We start from the raw sequence: 17,006 nt of genomic DNA, 5'->3' as shown, positions 1-17,006 counted from the left end.
ATTTCGTTATAGATACGATTATATTTTTTACTATCGCGCGGGTGACTGGGGACGAGGCAGAATCTGGTGCTGCGGGATCTCCTGTGTTCGGGCTTATTTAAAGTCGGAAAATTCATGAACTGCAAAACCAAAATAGCCCTTGGAATCTCTAGTCTTTTCTGAAAAAAAAAAAATTCAAGGAATTTACATGTGTTCTACAGTAATTTCCGACTGTTGGGCATGAAGTCAAATTGAAATTCAGCAGGGAATTCGAAAACCTTAACTCAAGGGTGTGGCGTTAGCTAATTCTATTTAAGGACATTCACGTAATTGTTTCTGCGCATCCTTACTGCGCACGCAAATTCACACGCCACGTCATGGATCGAACGCGTACTAAGTAATAAAATGAACAATGATAGGGCAAATGGCCATTGCCATCGCTTTGCCTGGGTTTAACGATCTTGGACGTTCGGTGACCCCTACTTAACTTTTGATAGATCATTTCCTCTACCGATTTTCTGCATTTAGCGAAAAATTGAAGAAAATCTATCGATCAGAAGTTTGAATTTTTGGCAAAATGCACCATCGAATTTCGTTCTTTTGAGCTCTTTGCTAATCTTTGCAGCAGTTTCAAATGTCTCTTGAAGAGTTAAGTTTTGTGAAAACGTTGGCAACATTTGGAATTATTAACGCAACGGATTCACTTATACAAAGTATTACTACGATAGTTTGTCTCCGTTGATTCATCTTTGATATTTTAAGCTAAAAACCCTGGAGACTCTGCTGGGAATGATTCACGCGCGCCAGTTTTTAAAATCAAACTAGTTTTCCCACACTTTATCGCTGAAACGAAGTCCGTGACCCCCATTTTTCTGAAACAAGCAATTCATTATCTCTCCGCAGTGGAAGTTCAAGTTTGAGGAAAATCTATCGAGTAGAACATTTGCGCGCGAACGTCCTTTTGTGACAAACAAGACCAGAAGATACAAAACACGTTCACAATTTGTCTGAACTGTATTAACAAAATGATATTTAACGTATTTATCACATTCGTTACTAATCAATTCTATTCTGTTCGTTGGAAGACACGAACTAAAATAGGAAACACCGGCAAATCGACCCCCACTCAAAAAAGACCAACTTTATACATACAAAGTTTCTGAAAAACAGTACAGAAATATAGAAAAATAAGCCGGTATGATTTATGTAGTATAAAAGTTTGAATCATTTTTTTTTCATCAACAAATTGGCACGTTAGAATTGCCACTGAACAAAATAAGGTTTTCTTGATCGCAAAAGCAATTTTTCTTCTTTTTACAAATTAGAATTCGCCGCACGCACAGTACGATATATTCACTGATGCTTAACAAAAACGACTGAATGTCAAAATCTTGATTTTAGTGATTTGTCCACTAGCGTCTAAACTGTCTACCAAACTAGTTATTTAGGGTAGGTAATAGTTCAGTTAGAAGTATTTTCTCTTTTCTATCCGAGTGAATTATGCTATCCGGTTTTAAACCTTTAGCGTATGAAACTATTGCTAACGTCCTATTAATTAGTTACAAAGCGCATATAGGAAAATTCCTAATTTCTCGCACGATATAAGTAACACATTTTTTAAAATTAATTCTGCATTCAGCAGTCATTGATAAAGTACAATTCTCTGACGCCAAAACAAAATGAATTTAAATGGATTTTTTTGTTTTTACCCCCTTTGTTTTGTGAGTTTATCAAGAATGAAACCATAAATATTTATAATAATACACCACTAGAGCTTTTAATGGTTCGTATCACTAATTTTTAACCTGCAAAACTGCCTCTTCTCCACTCAAGAAATGCCCGCATGCCGGAGAAGCTTTATTTATAAAAGCTTGTGGACGCTTAACAGTCTGTGCTTCTAACTTGAACCACATCGCGTAAAAGGCACTCTTTAGAACAACACAATTATTTTATCCGCATCAAGCGGGCCGGCGATAACCATATCCTGCACCCTGACGTCATAACATCCGGGAAGGTCTTACGGTGTTCCAAAGCTGCACCTGTACACTTCACACGACTGGTTTATCACGTGACTGTTGTGCAAAGAAGACGGTGGTTTTGCGGGCTAACTTTTTCTCGATGGTCCAAGAACTTGTGAAAAAAGGTTCCTTAATACGTACAAAAGTTCCACTACAAAAGGACGGCCGTCAAGTCTTTTTATTTAGGAGACTTCTTCGTCGTTCTCCGCTGTGCCAGCAGCGAAGCGTGAACTGGTTTGAGGCGCTTGTTGTCGGGGGAGGAGAGAGCGGAAAACGTCGCCTTGACTGCTTCCTTGATTCTTGACACGCTGCTGACCTGGTGAAGTCTGTGCACGGGAAGCTGGTAGCGACTCACAACCCATGGGTGTTGAAGAACCTAAAACGTAACCCAAAACGTAGGCATAAACTACAATGAAACAGAGCCTTTATACATGAACATGTAGCAAGACAGAGACAATAAAAGACCTTAAAAATGGAAAGGACGCCGGATTTTTCCCAAAGGTTGCCAAATCCAGCTAATCGATTGATTTTAAGGGACTGTGTCACGGCTGAGTTTAGTCTATTTAATCTTCAATTTCTGTCCATCCCATTGCATGATTCGTACCTTCGATTGTGTTTGTTGTGTGATTGAAATGTTCCTTCCGTGTCTTGAATGGTTATTTTTATATTTCACTCAATTTGGTGGCCATTTTCTTGGGTCTAAATTTGGCTAAAAATCCGTGACAGAGTTCCTTTAAGGCCAAACAGCAGACAAAATGTCGGGAATTTATCAATTGCCTCTTACCTGTTTTGCTGTTAGCCGTAGTCTTGGATTAACATGAAGCATCTGTCGAACCAAGTCCTAAAAATAAGTAATCAAAGGACTGTTAAAAAGATGAGGGAAGCATCAACGATTGAGCGTGCTATTAAATTAAAAAAGTATATAAAAGAAAGGTTTCCAGATGAATGTACTATTTGAGCCAGAAATGTCTATAAGAGAGTTCCTTGAACTGAGCAACGACACTGTTTGTAATCATTGAGGACTTTAAGGTCGGTGCACTCACGAGGGGAATAGATTGCACTCTGAATTCTATCCCAAAAACTAAACGTATGAAAAATATTGATGCTGATTCTAGAACTTTATGACGTAACTGTTACCTTAGCAACGTCCGAAATGCTGTCCCAAGCTCCTCCGACAAGCGAATACTTTCCTTCGCCTATTCTCGACAAGATAACCGAGGCAGAATCCTCAGGGCCGACAGCAAATGGCGTTTGTCTGAAAACAAAAAATGAGAAGAATTTAGTGATTTTAAATTTTTGCCAAAGACAGGACAGTGTTCTCTTGCACAAGAATCTGGCCTCTACTATCCTAAGGTGCTGTTCTGTTCAACTGATGAGACATGTTCGAAAAGGGAAACTCAAATTCTTTCTGTCTCACAAAGAAAACTCGGACAAGTGATCTGGTCTTAAATTTTAAATCTGAGTAGAACCATTCATGTGAAAGCTATTGAAAAATACTTTGTTTGGCACTTTAGCAACTTTCCAATCTATGGATGAAACACTAATATGCGCCATTCAATTTGATGTGGCATTGTTTATTAAACAGTATAACATGAAATGAAACTCAGGTGTGTGACCATACACATGAAAAATGAGCTGTACTGCATAAATTAGCACTCACCCTGCAAGCATGGTGTAAAGAAGCACACCCAGACTCCAAATATCACAAGCAGCATCATAACCCTGTTTCTTTAGCACCTCAGGAGCCACAAAATTAGCCGTGTAACATGGCGTCATTAGCAAGCCATTTGTCGCTCTGATTTGTTTCGCAAATCCAAAATCAACTATTCTTAGAGACTCAGGGCTTCCACTGTCATCCGCATACATTATGTTGCTTGGCTTCAAGTCCCTGTGGACAACCTATCATAACAGAAAATTACACAGGATTAATTAATTAAGTACACAGTATAATTAATTTGCTATAAATTACCATAAATTATTGTGACCTAACTATGGAGCAGGTTGCAAAATTTTTGCAGTGCGTCCTCTGTAATGTGTCACAGTCTTCCCCAGTCTCTACATCCTTGTTCTTTTACGGTTTAGCATTAGTAAACAGTTGTATTAGCACTTCCTTGCATCTTCAAATAATTTTGCTAATTCCAGAAATAAAATGGTAACATGGAATTTCATTCAAGCTAGAGGGATTTTCATGACACATCAGCTGAAATATAAAATGATTGAAAATTTCAACCTACCCCTTCCTCATGGAGGAAAGTGAATGTGCTGACTAGTGTGAACATTATCAGTGCAGCCTCTCGCTCTGATAGACTCTTGTGTTTAAGTATTCTGTCCAAAAGTTCTCCTCCCCTCATCAGCTCCATCACCATAAACATGTTTTTGCCATCATCATACACCTAACAAAAAACAAATCTCACTTTAATAACCAAGCCTCCCAGTTAGTGAGCTGAACTCCATATGAAGAGCTCTGGGTTTAAACCCTGCCCAGGGTTCTCCAACGTTGTGTCAATTGTGTTATTGGACAAGAAACGTTACTCTTACAGTGCCTGTCTCCACCCAACAGCAGAAATTACTGGGACAACCTGATGACACCCTGATTTGGACTAGCATCCTGTCCATGGGGCAGTAGCAGTACTCACAGCCACTTCAAGCTTCAGAAACCAGAGTTGAGTGCCCAGCAGAGTTATGACCTAATTGGCCCTAATAGGCTTCTCTTTTAGGACTCTATGACAACATCTGATTTCTGAATCTGAGTAATGTCACACATGACTGTCTCAAATGATGCAAGTTTTGTCACTGTCCAAAGCATGCTGGGATTAAAGAGTTTTAAAACATGTGCTTGTAAATGGCTGCCACGTTGACTTTGCGTCCACCTTGAATTACTTAGTGTCATGGTTACCACATTTATTTAGTCCAGAGGATTATGCCGCATCTAGTATTCACATCATGAAGACTGAACTTACATCTCTGAGATGAATAACATTCTGATAACTTCCATATCGTAAAAGAATCTGAAAGAAAGAACAAACGTTAGTATTACTTTATCACAATCTTTGTAACAAGGGGAGAACGGTTGGCACAGTACTGAGGGAGCTTGCTTCCCACTAATGTGGCCTGGGTTTGAATCTGGGACCTAGTGCCATGAGCAAATTGAATTCAATCTTGATGCAAGGACACATTATAACAAGTTCAATGTTTCATGGGCAAATAAACGTTTTCACAACCATGTTTACAGATTACATTATAAAAATGTGGCAGAAATTTGATGAAAAAGGATTTTGCAAAACTCTCAAAACTTATCATTTTCTTAGAATGTGTGACTATCACAAGTGGGACAAGATACTGCAAGCTGAAAATATTACAGATCCAGAACGTTATTCAATATTGGAATTCTTACCTCAATTTCTTCTGTAGGATCTCTTTTACTCTTATCTACAATCTGTAAAAAAGTCAGAATTTTTGATTTTAAATGAATTGAGTCAAATATAATATAAATACTGCAGCAAATGCACTTGTAAACAGTACATGTAGATCTTGACCTATATATTTGTGGTGTCCTTCCAATGCCATAACCTGGGCTTAAAAACACCAGTAAAAATGCACAACATTCAAAAAATCTCCAGCCACTCAGGAACCATTCCATGAGAGCAACAACATACATGTGGTTCCCTTGTTCTCATGCAAATCATCATTGGTAGCAAGTTAGCAATAATTTTCTCGGTGTATCTACCTAAAATAATGAATCAATGTAAAACGTTTCTTACCTTAACTGCATACTCGCCTCCTGATGCTTTGTGAACACATTTCCTACAAACTGAGTATGATCCTCTGCCAATTTCCTAAGCAGAAGAACAGAAGTATTATTAAAAGAACTGCACTTGAGATTGAAAACCAAGTTACTTTGCTGTTCAAGTCCTATCAAATGTCTAAAATAACCCAGTTGATTAAACTGTATATTCTCATCACTTGGCTGTTTAACAATCATCTGCTTTGTATCTGTGTGGAGAAACTAAATGTCGATCACTCCAGGGATGCCCAGTGGTTAACTAAGTGCAGCAGAATCTAGTTTTAACCTAGCCAGGATTATTGTGTCGTAATATTGCTCTAGGACATGCCTTGATCCATCCTAAGTAGATAAATTTCATCTAGCAAATAAAATGATTGGGGTATTAACCCTGTGATGGAATATCAGCCCATCTACAAGAAGCAGAAATTGTGGTGTCACTCCAAGCTATGGAAAAAGGAGATAAGCATCAGCATGATGGGTCACTAAGCTTGAATACGGACTTCCAGTACTTGAATACGGACTCTTGGGACTGAAGTCAATAACATGACATTGTGTGGAACACCTCACATCAACACAATGGCATGTTCCAATCACAATACAGTGTACAACAGTGTCTACAGTAGTGCTGGCTCACCTGTTTAATTTCATATTCTTCAAGAATGGACGTTGTTCTAATGGTGAACATACTATGGACCGGCTGTAGATAAGAATAATGTTAACAAAATTATTTAGTGACTTATAAATACTAAGTTTCTTTTAGAATAAACTGTATGATCATATGCACTGATGCTGCTAACTTTCACAAGTATTTATTATAACATTAATAATAATAATTAATTACATAAGAAATTAAGAGTTATCTGGTTGCCTTCTTTCTTACTTTATGATCTGTCTCCATTTTGTCTGATCCATTAGATGTTAGTTGTGATGACTCTTCCTGTCAAAAGGAAAATATAAATGTATTAACTAGTCAAAAAATGTCTGCCTACAAGTAAGAAAACAATGAGAAAAGCGCAGTCAGTGTAATTTGTATTTGAAATTAAAAAAATAAGGAACTTTTTCCCTAGCTATTCAAAACTCACTTGTACAAGTCCAGGATCCACAAAACTAAATCCTCTAAAAAGTTGGTGACAAGTCGCACTTGGGGGAACAGCTGGAGAATCTATTTAAAACATTAAAGATCAATCAAGATACATACAGTTGAACCCCTACTTATGGCCACCCCTATAAGGTGACCAGAAATCAAAGTCCTGAAGAGGGCTTTTCTATTGTTTATACCTCTATTAAGTGGCCAGCCCCCTTTAAGCAGCCACTATCCATTTCCCCAAGGGTGGCCTTTTAATTTTACTTGGTTGTGTGTAAGAATAATGTACATGTACTCTTTTTTATATGTTCATCAGCTAGTAGAAAATACAATTTGTTCTTGTGCTAAAAGTAGAATTTGTTGGCACAAAACAAGGGTTTCAAAAGAGGGGTTTCAACACTTCAGGATTGTCTTCAAGACGACTGGTCTGAAAATTTATCATGGATCATGCTTCCATTATCTGCCATATGATTGAGGAGAAAATAAATTATTATTACAAACACATTTAAATACCTTGCGGTGTTTTAGAAGTGAATTCAGGATCAAAATAGAAAGCATCATCCGCTCTACCAGCAGCTGGCTTGAAAGGAGGCTTCAATTCCTTTTTAAATAATTTCTGTTGAACACAAAAATATTTATTTAATAATATATGTTAGTAACCAAATTTCTCAAACTCATTAACAGTTCATCAAGTTTAAACAAAGGAAATCATGGCATTGATAACTTGTTTGCAGTTCTAACCCTGAGTTCTTTATAACATAGATTTAACAATTTGATTTCTCCATTTTCTCCTTAGTTTTGGTTTCAATTGAGAAGATTTATCAATCAATCAAGACAGTGTTTGACCACCTTTCCCAACATATCGTCGAAAAAACATGTCAAAAATACTCCACTACACATCATATTTTCAGCTCTCTTCTCTGTGTTTTGAAATGTGGGCAAGCAGGGTCTTTTTTTGTATGATATTTTAAAAATCACAAGGAATTCAGAGAAATGCAGCCGGAGAGATTAATTGAAACATACATTCCAGACAAAACACTTTAAAACATACCTCCCAGTCAATGGACGAAAAGAACGGTTGAGTTTTGATGTCTTCAATTCCGTTCTCACCAACACCTGAAAACAAGTTCCAAGGAGTCAGAAAGCACATCTCTTGCATTGTGTGCAGTTCACGAAAAAAATCCATATCCATCTCAACATGGGTTATTCCAAGAGGGAGGGGGAAATCTGTATACATAGTCTTTCATAATAAGTTGTAGCTTTTATATTAAATTGTTACTGCCTGATGTATTTACCATGTTTTTAAATAAAGATGATGACGACGACGACGACGACTACGACAAGGATGATGATGATGATTTGAACCAAAACTGGAAATTCAATAGGAATTTTTTGTGGGGGGAGAGAGGAGGGGGGGGGGGGGCTGGGGCTGTCTTCAGAGTATGATATTTTCTGGGAAAGCATATCAAAACCTTGTGTGACCTTCACTCTTTGTACATGTATTGGACTTCTCACACTTACCTAATCTATTTGAAGGATTTCTTTTGAAAAGCATTCTCAATAAACTTTGTGCATCTGGTGATAAGAACTGAGGCATACCAAGTTTGGCTCTGTTATGTGAAAGAATGACATGGAAAATATGTTTACTTAATATTTATAAATAGAATTATCTATTAAATTTGTTACTTTTATAAATCAAAGACTAATTTTGTCAGCTCTGATATGTTATAATGATGCACTTCATCCCCTACATGAAATCTTAATAATTAAACAATACAAACATCTATTGGATCTTCATTACTTTGTACATACTTTAAAATCATATTCATTGTATCCTTTCTATCTTTGCCTTGAAATGGCAGCGCCCCAGTCAGCATCTCATACTGAAATCACAAAAATGAAGATCAGGGTTAATGAGCATAAGAGTGATTTATGTGCAAGTGACAAGCCTAGCAGGATAATTTAAAATTTGTGGCCTATAGGCAAGTTCACTAACCATGAGAACACCATAAGACCACCAGTCTGCCGCTTGAGTGTGACCTCTTCTGTTGACCACCTAAAACCACAACCAGAAAGACATTATTTCATAAATGTTAATCATGTTATGCGCACTTGGATCAATAGGCTGCCCCATCATTTTGCATGAGGTTATACAAACATAGTCAGGACATAAAATCATTAATGAAAACAGAAGGCAGCCACGTCCTGTTTATATAGACCAACAGGATGTTGTAAGCAGGAGTCAAAAAAGTGTCCTCTAGTCCCCTGGGACAAGCAGACTTTACTGCCTTTAATTTGGTGCCATTGGCATATCGCGAATACTTGCTAATTGTAAGCAAGATTTCGCTAACCTTTGTTTTTGTTTTTTGTTTTTTTGCTAACCTATTTTTTTAACTAGTTGGCAATTGCCTGACAACTAAATCAAATAAAGTAAACTAAGACTTGCCCAATGAAATTTGGGAGCTTCTTATCCAAAGGACATGCTGGAATTCAAGTTTTTTTCAAACCCTGCTGTTAGAGATGGTAAGCATGCATCCCATCTGAATTTAGAGCTTGTCAAGTTACAATTTTGAACAGCCTGCATGTCACTGAGGGCATTTCATCTAGTGGCTGAATGGATAAGTATAGAGAGCAGGAATTACTCAGGCATTTTAATCAGTTTAACCTATTTTGATATTAAATAAATATTTTACCTAAGTGTCATGTGTTGAATAAATTCAGTGTGCAAAGCAGAAGTTTCTCATGCACTCTAATAAGTCAGTTAAACTGTTTTTCTGAAGTATCAATTCTCAAACAATAAAGATTCATCAACAAAATCTTAACAATTAATAAACATTTCCTGAACATGCATTTGAAAATATTAACCGATAACAATATTTCTCAACATACACATGTAAGTGTGATGTTGACAGGCCATAGTGTTTGATGGGTGCCAACTGTTTGCAGCAACATTTTCAATTCTTAAAAGGCACAACTGGGTACATTTGTCTCATTTGTCAGAGTGCTGTGAGTCCATTGCTAATTCAAAGCATTATATTCTCATCTAGCCAGGCAAAAAAAGGCAAAACAACAGCTGCTGAGGAGTCCTTTGTGGAGCTATTTACAGAAAAAATAGCTGAAAATAGTGCGGCAAAACTTTAAGGGGATTATAGCTTTCTGTCAGGAAACTTATGCTGCACCCTAATTTCTACAATGGTTTATCATAAAAAATCGTGGCCAATGTCTACAAAAATCATTATGTGCCCTGTTTTGACTGTCTTGGATATTTAAGTATATACACTTCCTGATAGACCACAACAACAACTGCTGCTTTTCCTGCCCTTATTTACAGGTGTAATTCAGTCATAAAAAAATAAGGAAGGATGTATAACAAACATAGCAACCTTTTCTAACCAGTAACTGAGACAAAGCAACAAGCAGTGTCAACTGATTGCATTTAACTTCCTTTTTCGACATAAAACCTTTTGCCTATTCAATACAGAGTATCTGAAGTATCTGTTTCAGAGCAATCACCTCACCCTTGTACATGTAGATGTGCAGGGGACTGTTTGTGAAATACACCCACAGGTTGTTGTTTGGCATTAAATTTAAAAACATGTAAGATCACCACACCACTATTTTTATTATTTTTTTAATTAGAAGCTTTATTTAGAAGCTCTATTTAGAAGCTTTGTTATCAATAATAATTTTAACTGATTTCAAGACAAGTATCATTTCATTTCCCATGTGATGCTGTTTCAATGCAAGTTCATTTGTTGGAATCTGACATAACAAAGCCTCATTACAGCCTGCACTTTCCACTTTCCAACTTTTACATTCACCACACATCAGCATACAAGATGGTTTCTACTTCCTAAGTACATATACAAATGCATGAACAGCACACAGAAAAGGTACATCTTGGAAATAAAGGAGGGAGCAATGTTTTCAACCTCCCTTTCTTAATGATATACCTGTATGTGCACCAACAGATGTAGCATTATCTTTGCACACTGCGCATGTCTCAGTTGCTATGTGAGCAATAATCACTATAAAAGATAACTACACTATCTACAAGCAATACAAAATGGAAAGTTCAAGGCTCACCTCAGGAGCCATGTATTCTACTGTTCCACAGAATGAATATGTCTTCTGATCATATTCTGATTCCTTTGAAAGACCAAAGTCTAAAAAAAAGACAAACGATAGTCATGTACTAAAAGCCCCAAATGTGTTCACTGTTTCCTTCCTTCTGGTTAAATATTTAAAAGACATCCATTTTGTTTAGTTGAAAAAGTTGCCTTACAAGACAAGCTATTGGGTCACATTTTTTGGTTAAAGTGAAACTGATAAATAAACTTAATATTATTGCATTTTTTCTTAAAGAAATCTCAGTTTCAACTTCCATATTCGTTAACTTTGTTAGAAGAAATCTGAAATTCCAGTTGGACCCTGCTAACTGGAACTTGCCTATTTTGAATAGCCCATTATTTTGAACTAAAAACCATTTCTATTGGATTTGCCCTTCCATCATTTACTATCAACAATTCAAAACTCTTCTTTGCCCCACTTTCCATAAGGAGAAACAGAACTGATGATGATTTCGAACTCCTACTATTTTGAACTATTTTTAGTTTTCTCTGAGAGTTGGAAATAGTGGGGTTCAAAAGAATGTATAAATTTCTATATTATAGTAAAATATCTAAAATAGGATGTCCAAGAGACAGATGTCCAACCTGTTAGGGTAACATGGCCAGCAGCATCAAGTAGGATACTGAATAAAAAGAACAGAATAAAAACAGATTAATACTTATAGCAAGGTTTAACAACTTTATTTTCACAGTGCCTCAATCCAGCCAGGTAGATATTATTGGAAACTGGGGAACTCAATGCTGGGGGGGTATTCCTGCAGTGGACTAGCATCCGGCCTAGAAACAAACCACCACATCACCATGAAGTGTATTTGCATGGCCCTTTTATAATGTCGCAAAGACACTAGTTAGTTTAATCAGGAATTTATAAACTCAGTAAAACATCAATATAAAACCAACATGCGACTCCTTGCGAAGCAGGTTGGTCCAATGGTTAGTGCATTGGTCTCCCGAACAACAAGCTTTCAGCCGCAATAGACCATTTTACAGTTGTCTGCTCAGTGACCTGGCCTTTGAATGGCAGCGAGGCTGGCAGTGACCTTGTTTTGATACAGACCTCACTGGTTTTTCTTATGCTAACTAGGTGCATTTACATGACAAAAGCAGAGAGGTCTGTATCAAAACAAGGTCACCTCCAGCCTCGTTGACATTCAAAGGCCAGGTCACTGAGTAGACAACTGTAAAATGGTCTATTTGAAGAGTGGCCGTCCAAAATGTGCTATACGGCCTGCTCAAATGAGCAATTTATAAGGCAACATAGGAAAAAAATAATAATTTCCTGCAGAAAGTGGCCATCCACAGGACACCTGGACACCCATCTGGCCAAAAGCCTGCTGAACAAGCACTCTAGGTTTAAACCCTGGTAGAGGTGTGTGTTCTGTTTTAAGACAAGTCACTATTGTTAAGTGCCTCCCTATCCTTGGGGTATAACTGTTCTGAAGTATGTTATTTGATCTATCATAGGCTTAGTTATTAAGGGGTTGGTTATACCAAGGTTAGACTGTGACCATAAAACTGATCGTAAAGCATCTTCAGAAGTGAGCTCTGAAACATACTTCTCAGGTTTGAGATCTCTATAAATAATTCCTATTTTGTGAAGATGATCCAGGGCTAAAGCCAGCTCAGCCAGGTAAAATTTGACATCTTCTTCTGTGAACATTATCTGTTGACAAAGGGTACATGTATAGTGTCAAAACTGGATTGTGGGAACATGTAAACAGTACATCAGCTAGCTTTCCGATACTGATATGCCACAAGATTTCTGGCTTACCTCTTTAGACAATCTTGTGAACAGATCTCCTCCCCTAAGAAAATCGAGGATCAAGTAGACTTTGCCTTCAGTTTGAAAAGCTAGCAAACAAGAGTACACAGTGTTATCAATCATTACTCAAAATTTAAGTCTTGCATTTCAATAATCAATTTTAACACTTTCAAAGTATGATAAGAATATCCAACCACTTAAGAACATCTTGAAATTTACCATTATTTTTTTCATTTTTCCTACAGGAACATAAGGGTATGGATGTCTTCTCGATATAATATTTTTTCTTTTTCAAATACATCTACCATGGGAAAATGGATGTAAATTACAACATAACCATAAATAACAACAATTTAGTGCCATCCTAAAGCAGGTGAAAACTTAACATTCAAAGCACAGAGAAAATTACCCCCTAAAACGTAAACTGTAAATAGCATGGCATAGAAAAAGAACGGGTATTAACATTTCAACAACTTTGTATTCAGCTACAGTTTTATTTTTTCTAAGATCATTATCTGGATAATAATGGAGTTAATATTCTTAACATGCAATCCCTTCAATCAAAGTTGAATTGCATGTTGGTTTTTGAGAAAAACAATAAAATTACTCACCATAATGGAGTTTTACAATGAATGGATGTTGGACATCCACCAGGATATCTCTTTCTTTTTTAGTTCTCAAGCGATCGCGAACTGTAAGTGACAAAATGAGCAACAAACATTGGCATTCAAAACCCTTCACAAAGGTCAACAAACTGAAATTACTGATATTATACAGAATAGCAAATCAGATTGCAATAAAAAGGATTTTCAAAAACAATACTTATTGGCAGTTAACAAGCTAGGCAATTCCATTTTTCCAACAGCGATTACGCTCGACGATCGATATGTGTAAAAAGACGATAGAAATTCGAACTAAATAATTTTCCAATATCAAACATTGTACATTTCAGCTTCTTCTCACGCAAACTTTAACTCTGGAAAAGAAAAGGTCTTCGTCAGAGAACGAACCTGTTTTTCCTTTTAAAAACCACACTCATTACAGAAGATGAGAAGATTTAACAACGGCGACATACGAGTAAGTTATAACGTGAACAAATTACGTTCGAAGCTCACCTTTCAGAGTCGCTTTCTTGAGAACTTTCATGGCGTACAAATTCCCGGCATCAGAGTCGGTCAACTTGCGCACCAAAAATACCTAAAACAATACGTTTAATAGCCTGTCACCTCTGCAAAAAGCACTATGCTGGCGGTTTACACAACGATGAATGAGTTTCAAACTGCATGACTGAAAACAAATGGTGGAGCGACGATAAATAAAGATTAACACGTAAAATGGCCAGCATAGCTGACAAATCCGGCTTGTTCAAAGGACATTTCACCTTGAACAGGTAATGTTTAATGCAGCAGGAGTCCACATTAAATCTGAGGAAATTACCTTGCCAAAGGAGCCTTGCCCAAGTACTTTCAGCAATTCGAACTGCGACGGGTCGGCTTTCAGACAGGCCTTCGAATTTACGAATTCTTCAGATACATCGATTAGTGAAGACGTCTCTTCGATGGGCTGCAAACGGAAAGGAAAACAATGAACTTGCGTAAAGCGGCATTCGTCCCAACTGACACAGAAAATCTTATTTAAGCTGATATTTTAGGCGGTAAAAAGCACGCTTACTCCGTTTTTATTTTCGTCCGTCATTTCTTCGTCTGCAACCTAAGAGAGTGGGAATATTAGGTTTGCCCGTGTGAGCTTCGAAATTCTAGTAATGGTCGAAATTGAAAATTCGACCACCGTGTATAAAAGATCACCTCAATCTCCTCGTGAACTTTCATTTTCTGCCAAGGGTCGGCTAAATATGCCAAAGGCATGTTGAATTTCTCGGCGTTTTTCCGACCAAAAACCGTCTTCTTGTGATCACACTACCCTACCTCTCAAAACACAGTTTAGTTGTGTGAAATACGGCTTTCAGAACGAGGCTTAGCTAAGCCACGCCAAAAAATGCATTGACCGGAAGCGGAAATGGAGCGAATCAGAGAGACTGTTCTTATAGGTGGAACAAAATAAGATCTAAAGTCAACGTAAATCAACAATTTGTTATCGCCTGACACTAGCATCAGTCGGGAAGGATGTGTCTCAGGAAAGTAGTTACAAGAACGCGGCCCATGACGATCGACACGAAATATTTTAATAATTATGTAGGCACAAATAACTAAATAAAACTAAACGCGGGCTTTTCGATTACAGGGAAAATAAAATCAGTTAAGGAAAATTCTATCTGTTGACATGAAAAGATGTTTTAGTTTTGAAAGTTATAGTCACTACTAATTTTAAACTTTGAACAAAAGCTGTCATCTTTAAATATACTTATAATAAATAACGCAATCGCATTTTTAACCACAGACATTCGCGAAAAATAAAATACAGAAGGTATAAATGTTTACAAACAGTTTGATACTTAAAAGAGTTCCTATCGAAAATGTTTTGTCTTCGACTCGGCGGTTAACTGAAAGCTTCATCACTATAAAATTGCATTATCGTTTCGCGTCGATCCGAACATAGAACTTCACTTGTCTGCTGTTCCTATGTTTACCAACGAGTCACGGAATGGAATCGAGTTCTCGTGATGTCTTTTCCCGGCAAAAACACCAATTCAATTTATTTCACCATCCCTTCGCCGATACTGTTTCAATTTCGTATTCACAAAGCAGGATTGTAGATAATCCGACATTAAATCGCCTTACTGAGACGAACAAGCGCTCAGACGGTCGTGCATCAAAGTGTGAGTCATGGGATTGAGGAGTTATGATAAAAGCGTACCTTATTCACCATCTCTCGTAAGTTTCACCAAGTCCTTGATCGTCTGAATTTACGAATGAAATGTAACAACGAACAGACAGGACAGATTCTATTCTAAAGATATCTATACTCAAAGAGCAGTCCAATATGACTGTGTGATGTTGAAGCACGTAGGGAAGAGTATCGTTGAATGTTTATTCGTTGCCTAATGTCACACAGTAAATTTGCATAAGGGACATCTCGACACTTCCGGAACTTTCGTTTGTCCTTTTCATATGACGTCATTGCGTCAAAGCCAAACGCCTTTTATGGGCGCTCAAGTTTATTTTGTGGTTTCCGCGCTATAGAATTTATCCACTGAAAATACGCCAAATTGTAGTAAATATATCTATTTCTCGCATAAACAGCATCACTACAGCTGAATTCGTAAAGCGCTGTTCCCTAAGCTACAACTCTTATACCGGTCTGGTCTATTTATAGACTTGACAGCATTTATAACATTGGTACCCAAAACAAAAACTTTTCAGCATTCCCCACATGTTTTCTAAAAGGAAATTGAAAGGTGTTTTTCACATTCACACATAAAAGTAGGTAACTTCCGATACTTTTCTCATAGATGTGGAGTTCTAAGAAAGCTTAAGCTTTTAAAAACACATCTCGCGTTATTAAGTGAATCACGCATGACAATGAACAAAAATAGATAAACCGCCACTGAGATAGTCTCGGGTTAGGTTGAAATCCCTCACAGAATTTATTATCGTAGAACAATCCATGCAATGAAAGCTGTGTGGATGATGAGTCCACTGGTCACGAGAATACCGTATTGTGAAAGCGCCATTGAAATATTAAATTTTATATACCGTTATTTAAGGGGGTGTTAAAAACGGTGCCCACTAAATTCTTCACTTGCATGGAGATCACACGAGAGATTATGTCGCGAGAGCAGATCGTATTTCGTCTCTAATAACAAGCTGCGAGAGATTTATCTATCCTTCATCTAATCTAGAGAAAACGGGAAGTGAAAGTCTACAGGTGAAACCATTGTCAACGATAAAATAGAGATCTGTTGTTGCTTTAAACAGGTATGACGCTGTTTGCCTAAAAAAGCGTAAATAGCTGGAAGGAAACTCATTAAGCTTGCCGTAAACTCGTGACAGGCCGTTTTTCCTGCGCGCGGAAAGAAGAATAAGTTCATCACCCGGCAAATAAAGTGCGCGGTTAAATACGTCACATTACTCGGATTTTTTCGCAGGATTATTGTCTAAATATTGGCGTTCAGAATTCAAAAGATTAAATTTTGTTGAAGAGGATGACTTTCCGACGTTTCCGTTTGCTTCAGACAGAGTGATTGGCGCCAGTCAACGGAAATGATACTTTAGATACTTGATGTACCTTCTTTGTCTATACCAAGAGAATATCCTTTACTTTATAATAGCAAAGATTCACTGAATCGAAT

At 37.3% G+C, this 17,006-nt stretch overlaps 1 protein-coding gene across 2 annotated transcripts; it reads right to left on the bottom strand.

Annotated features, from left to right (window-relative positions):
* Positions 1-974: 974 nt before the first annotated feature.
* LOC110064613 (ribosomal protein S6 kinase alpha-2-like) lies at positions 975-15,749 on the bottom strand. Of its 2 annotated transcripts, XM_020771682.2 has the most exons (25): positions 14,563-14,740; positions 14,429-14,467; positions 14,195-14,320; positions 13,873-13,954; positions 13,369-13,449; positions 12,767-12,846; positions 12,552-12,658; positions 11,581-11,618; positions 10,952-11,031; positions 8,862-8,921; positions 8,678-8,748; positions 8,387-8,475; positions 7,917-7,981; positions 7,379-7,481; positions 6,864-6,943; positions 6,662-6,718; positions 6,416-6,478; positions 5,759-5,833; positions 5,392-5,433; positions 4,958-5,005; positions 4,232-4,390; positions 3,658-3,896; positions 3,135-3,252; positions 2,782-2,838; positions 975-2,373 (listed from the first exon to the last, which is right to left on the bottom strand). In XM_020771682.2, the coding sequence occupies exons 1-25, from the start codon at positions 14,620-14,622 to the stop codon at positions 2,176-2,178; spliced, it is 2,217 nt and encodes a 738-aa protein (XP_020627341.1). In that variant the 5' UTR covers positions 14,623-14,740; the 3' UTR covers positions 975-2,175. The 2 variants fall into 2 exon arrangements, with proteins under 2 accessions (XP_020627341.1, XP_020627340.2); XM_020771681.2 differs by lacking the exons at positions 14,429-14,467; positions 14,563-14,740 and adding an exon at positions 15,572-15,749.
* Positions 15,750-17,006: the final 1,257 nt, after the last annotated feature.

This window comes from Orbicella faveolata, unplaced genomic scaffold (assembly GCF_042242905.1).
Source record: "Orbicella faveolata isolate gen_17 unplaced genomic scaffold, um_ofav_v1 contig_12, whole genome shotgun sequence".
Lineage (NCBI taxonomy): Eukaryota > Metazoa > Cnidaria > Anthozoa > Scleractinia > Merulinidae > Orbicella > Orbicella faveolata.
The sequence above is the reverse complement of the archived record's forward strand: the minus strand, read 5'-3'. Positions and strand labels throughout refer to the sequence as shown.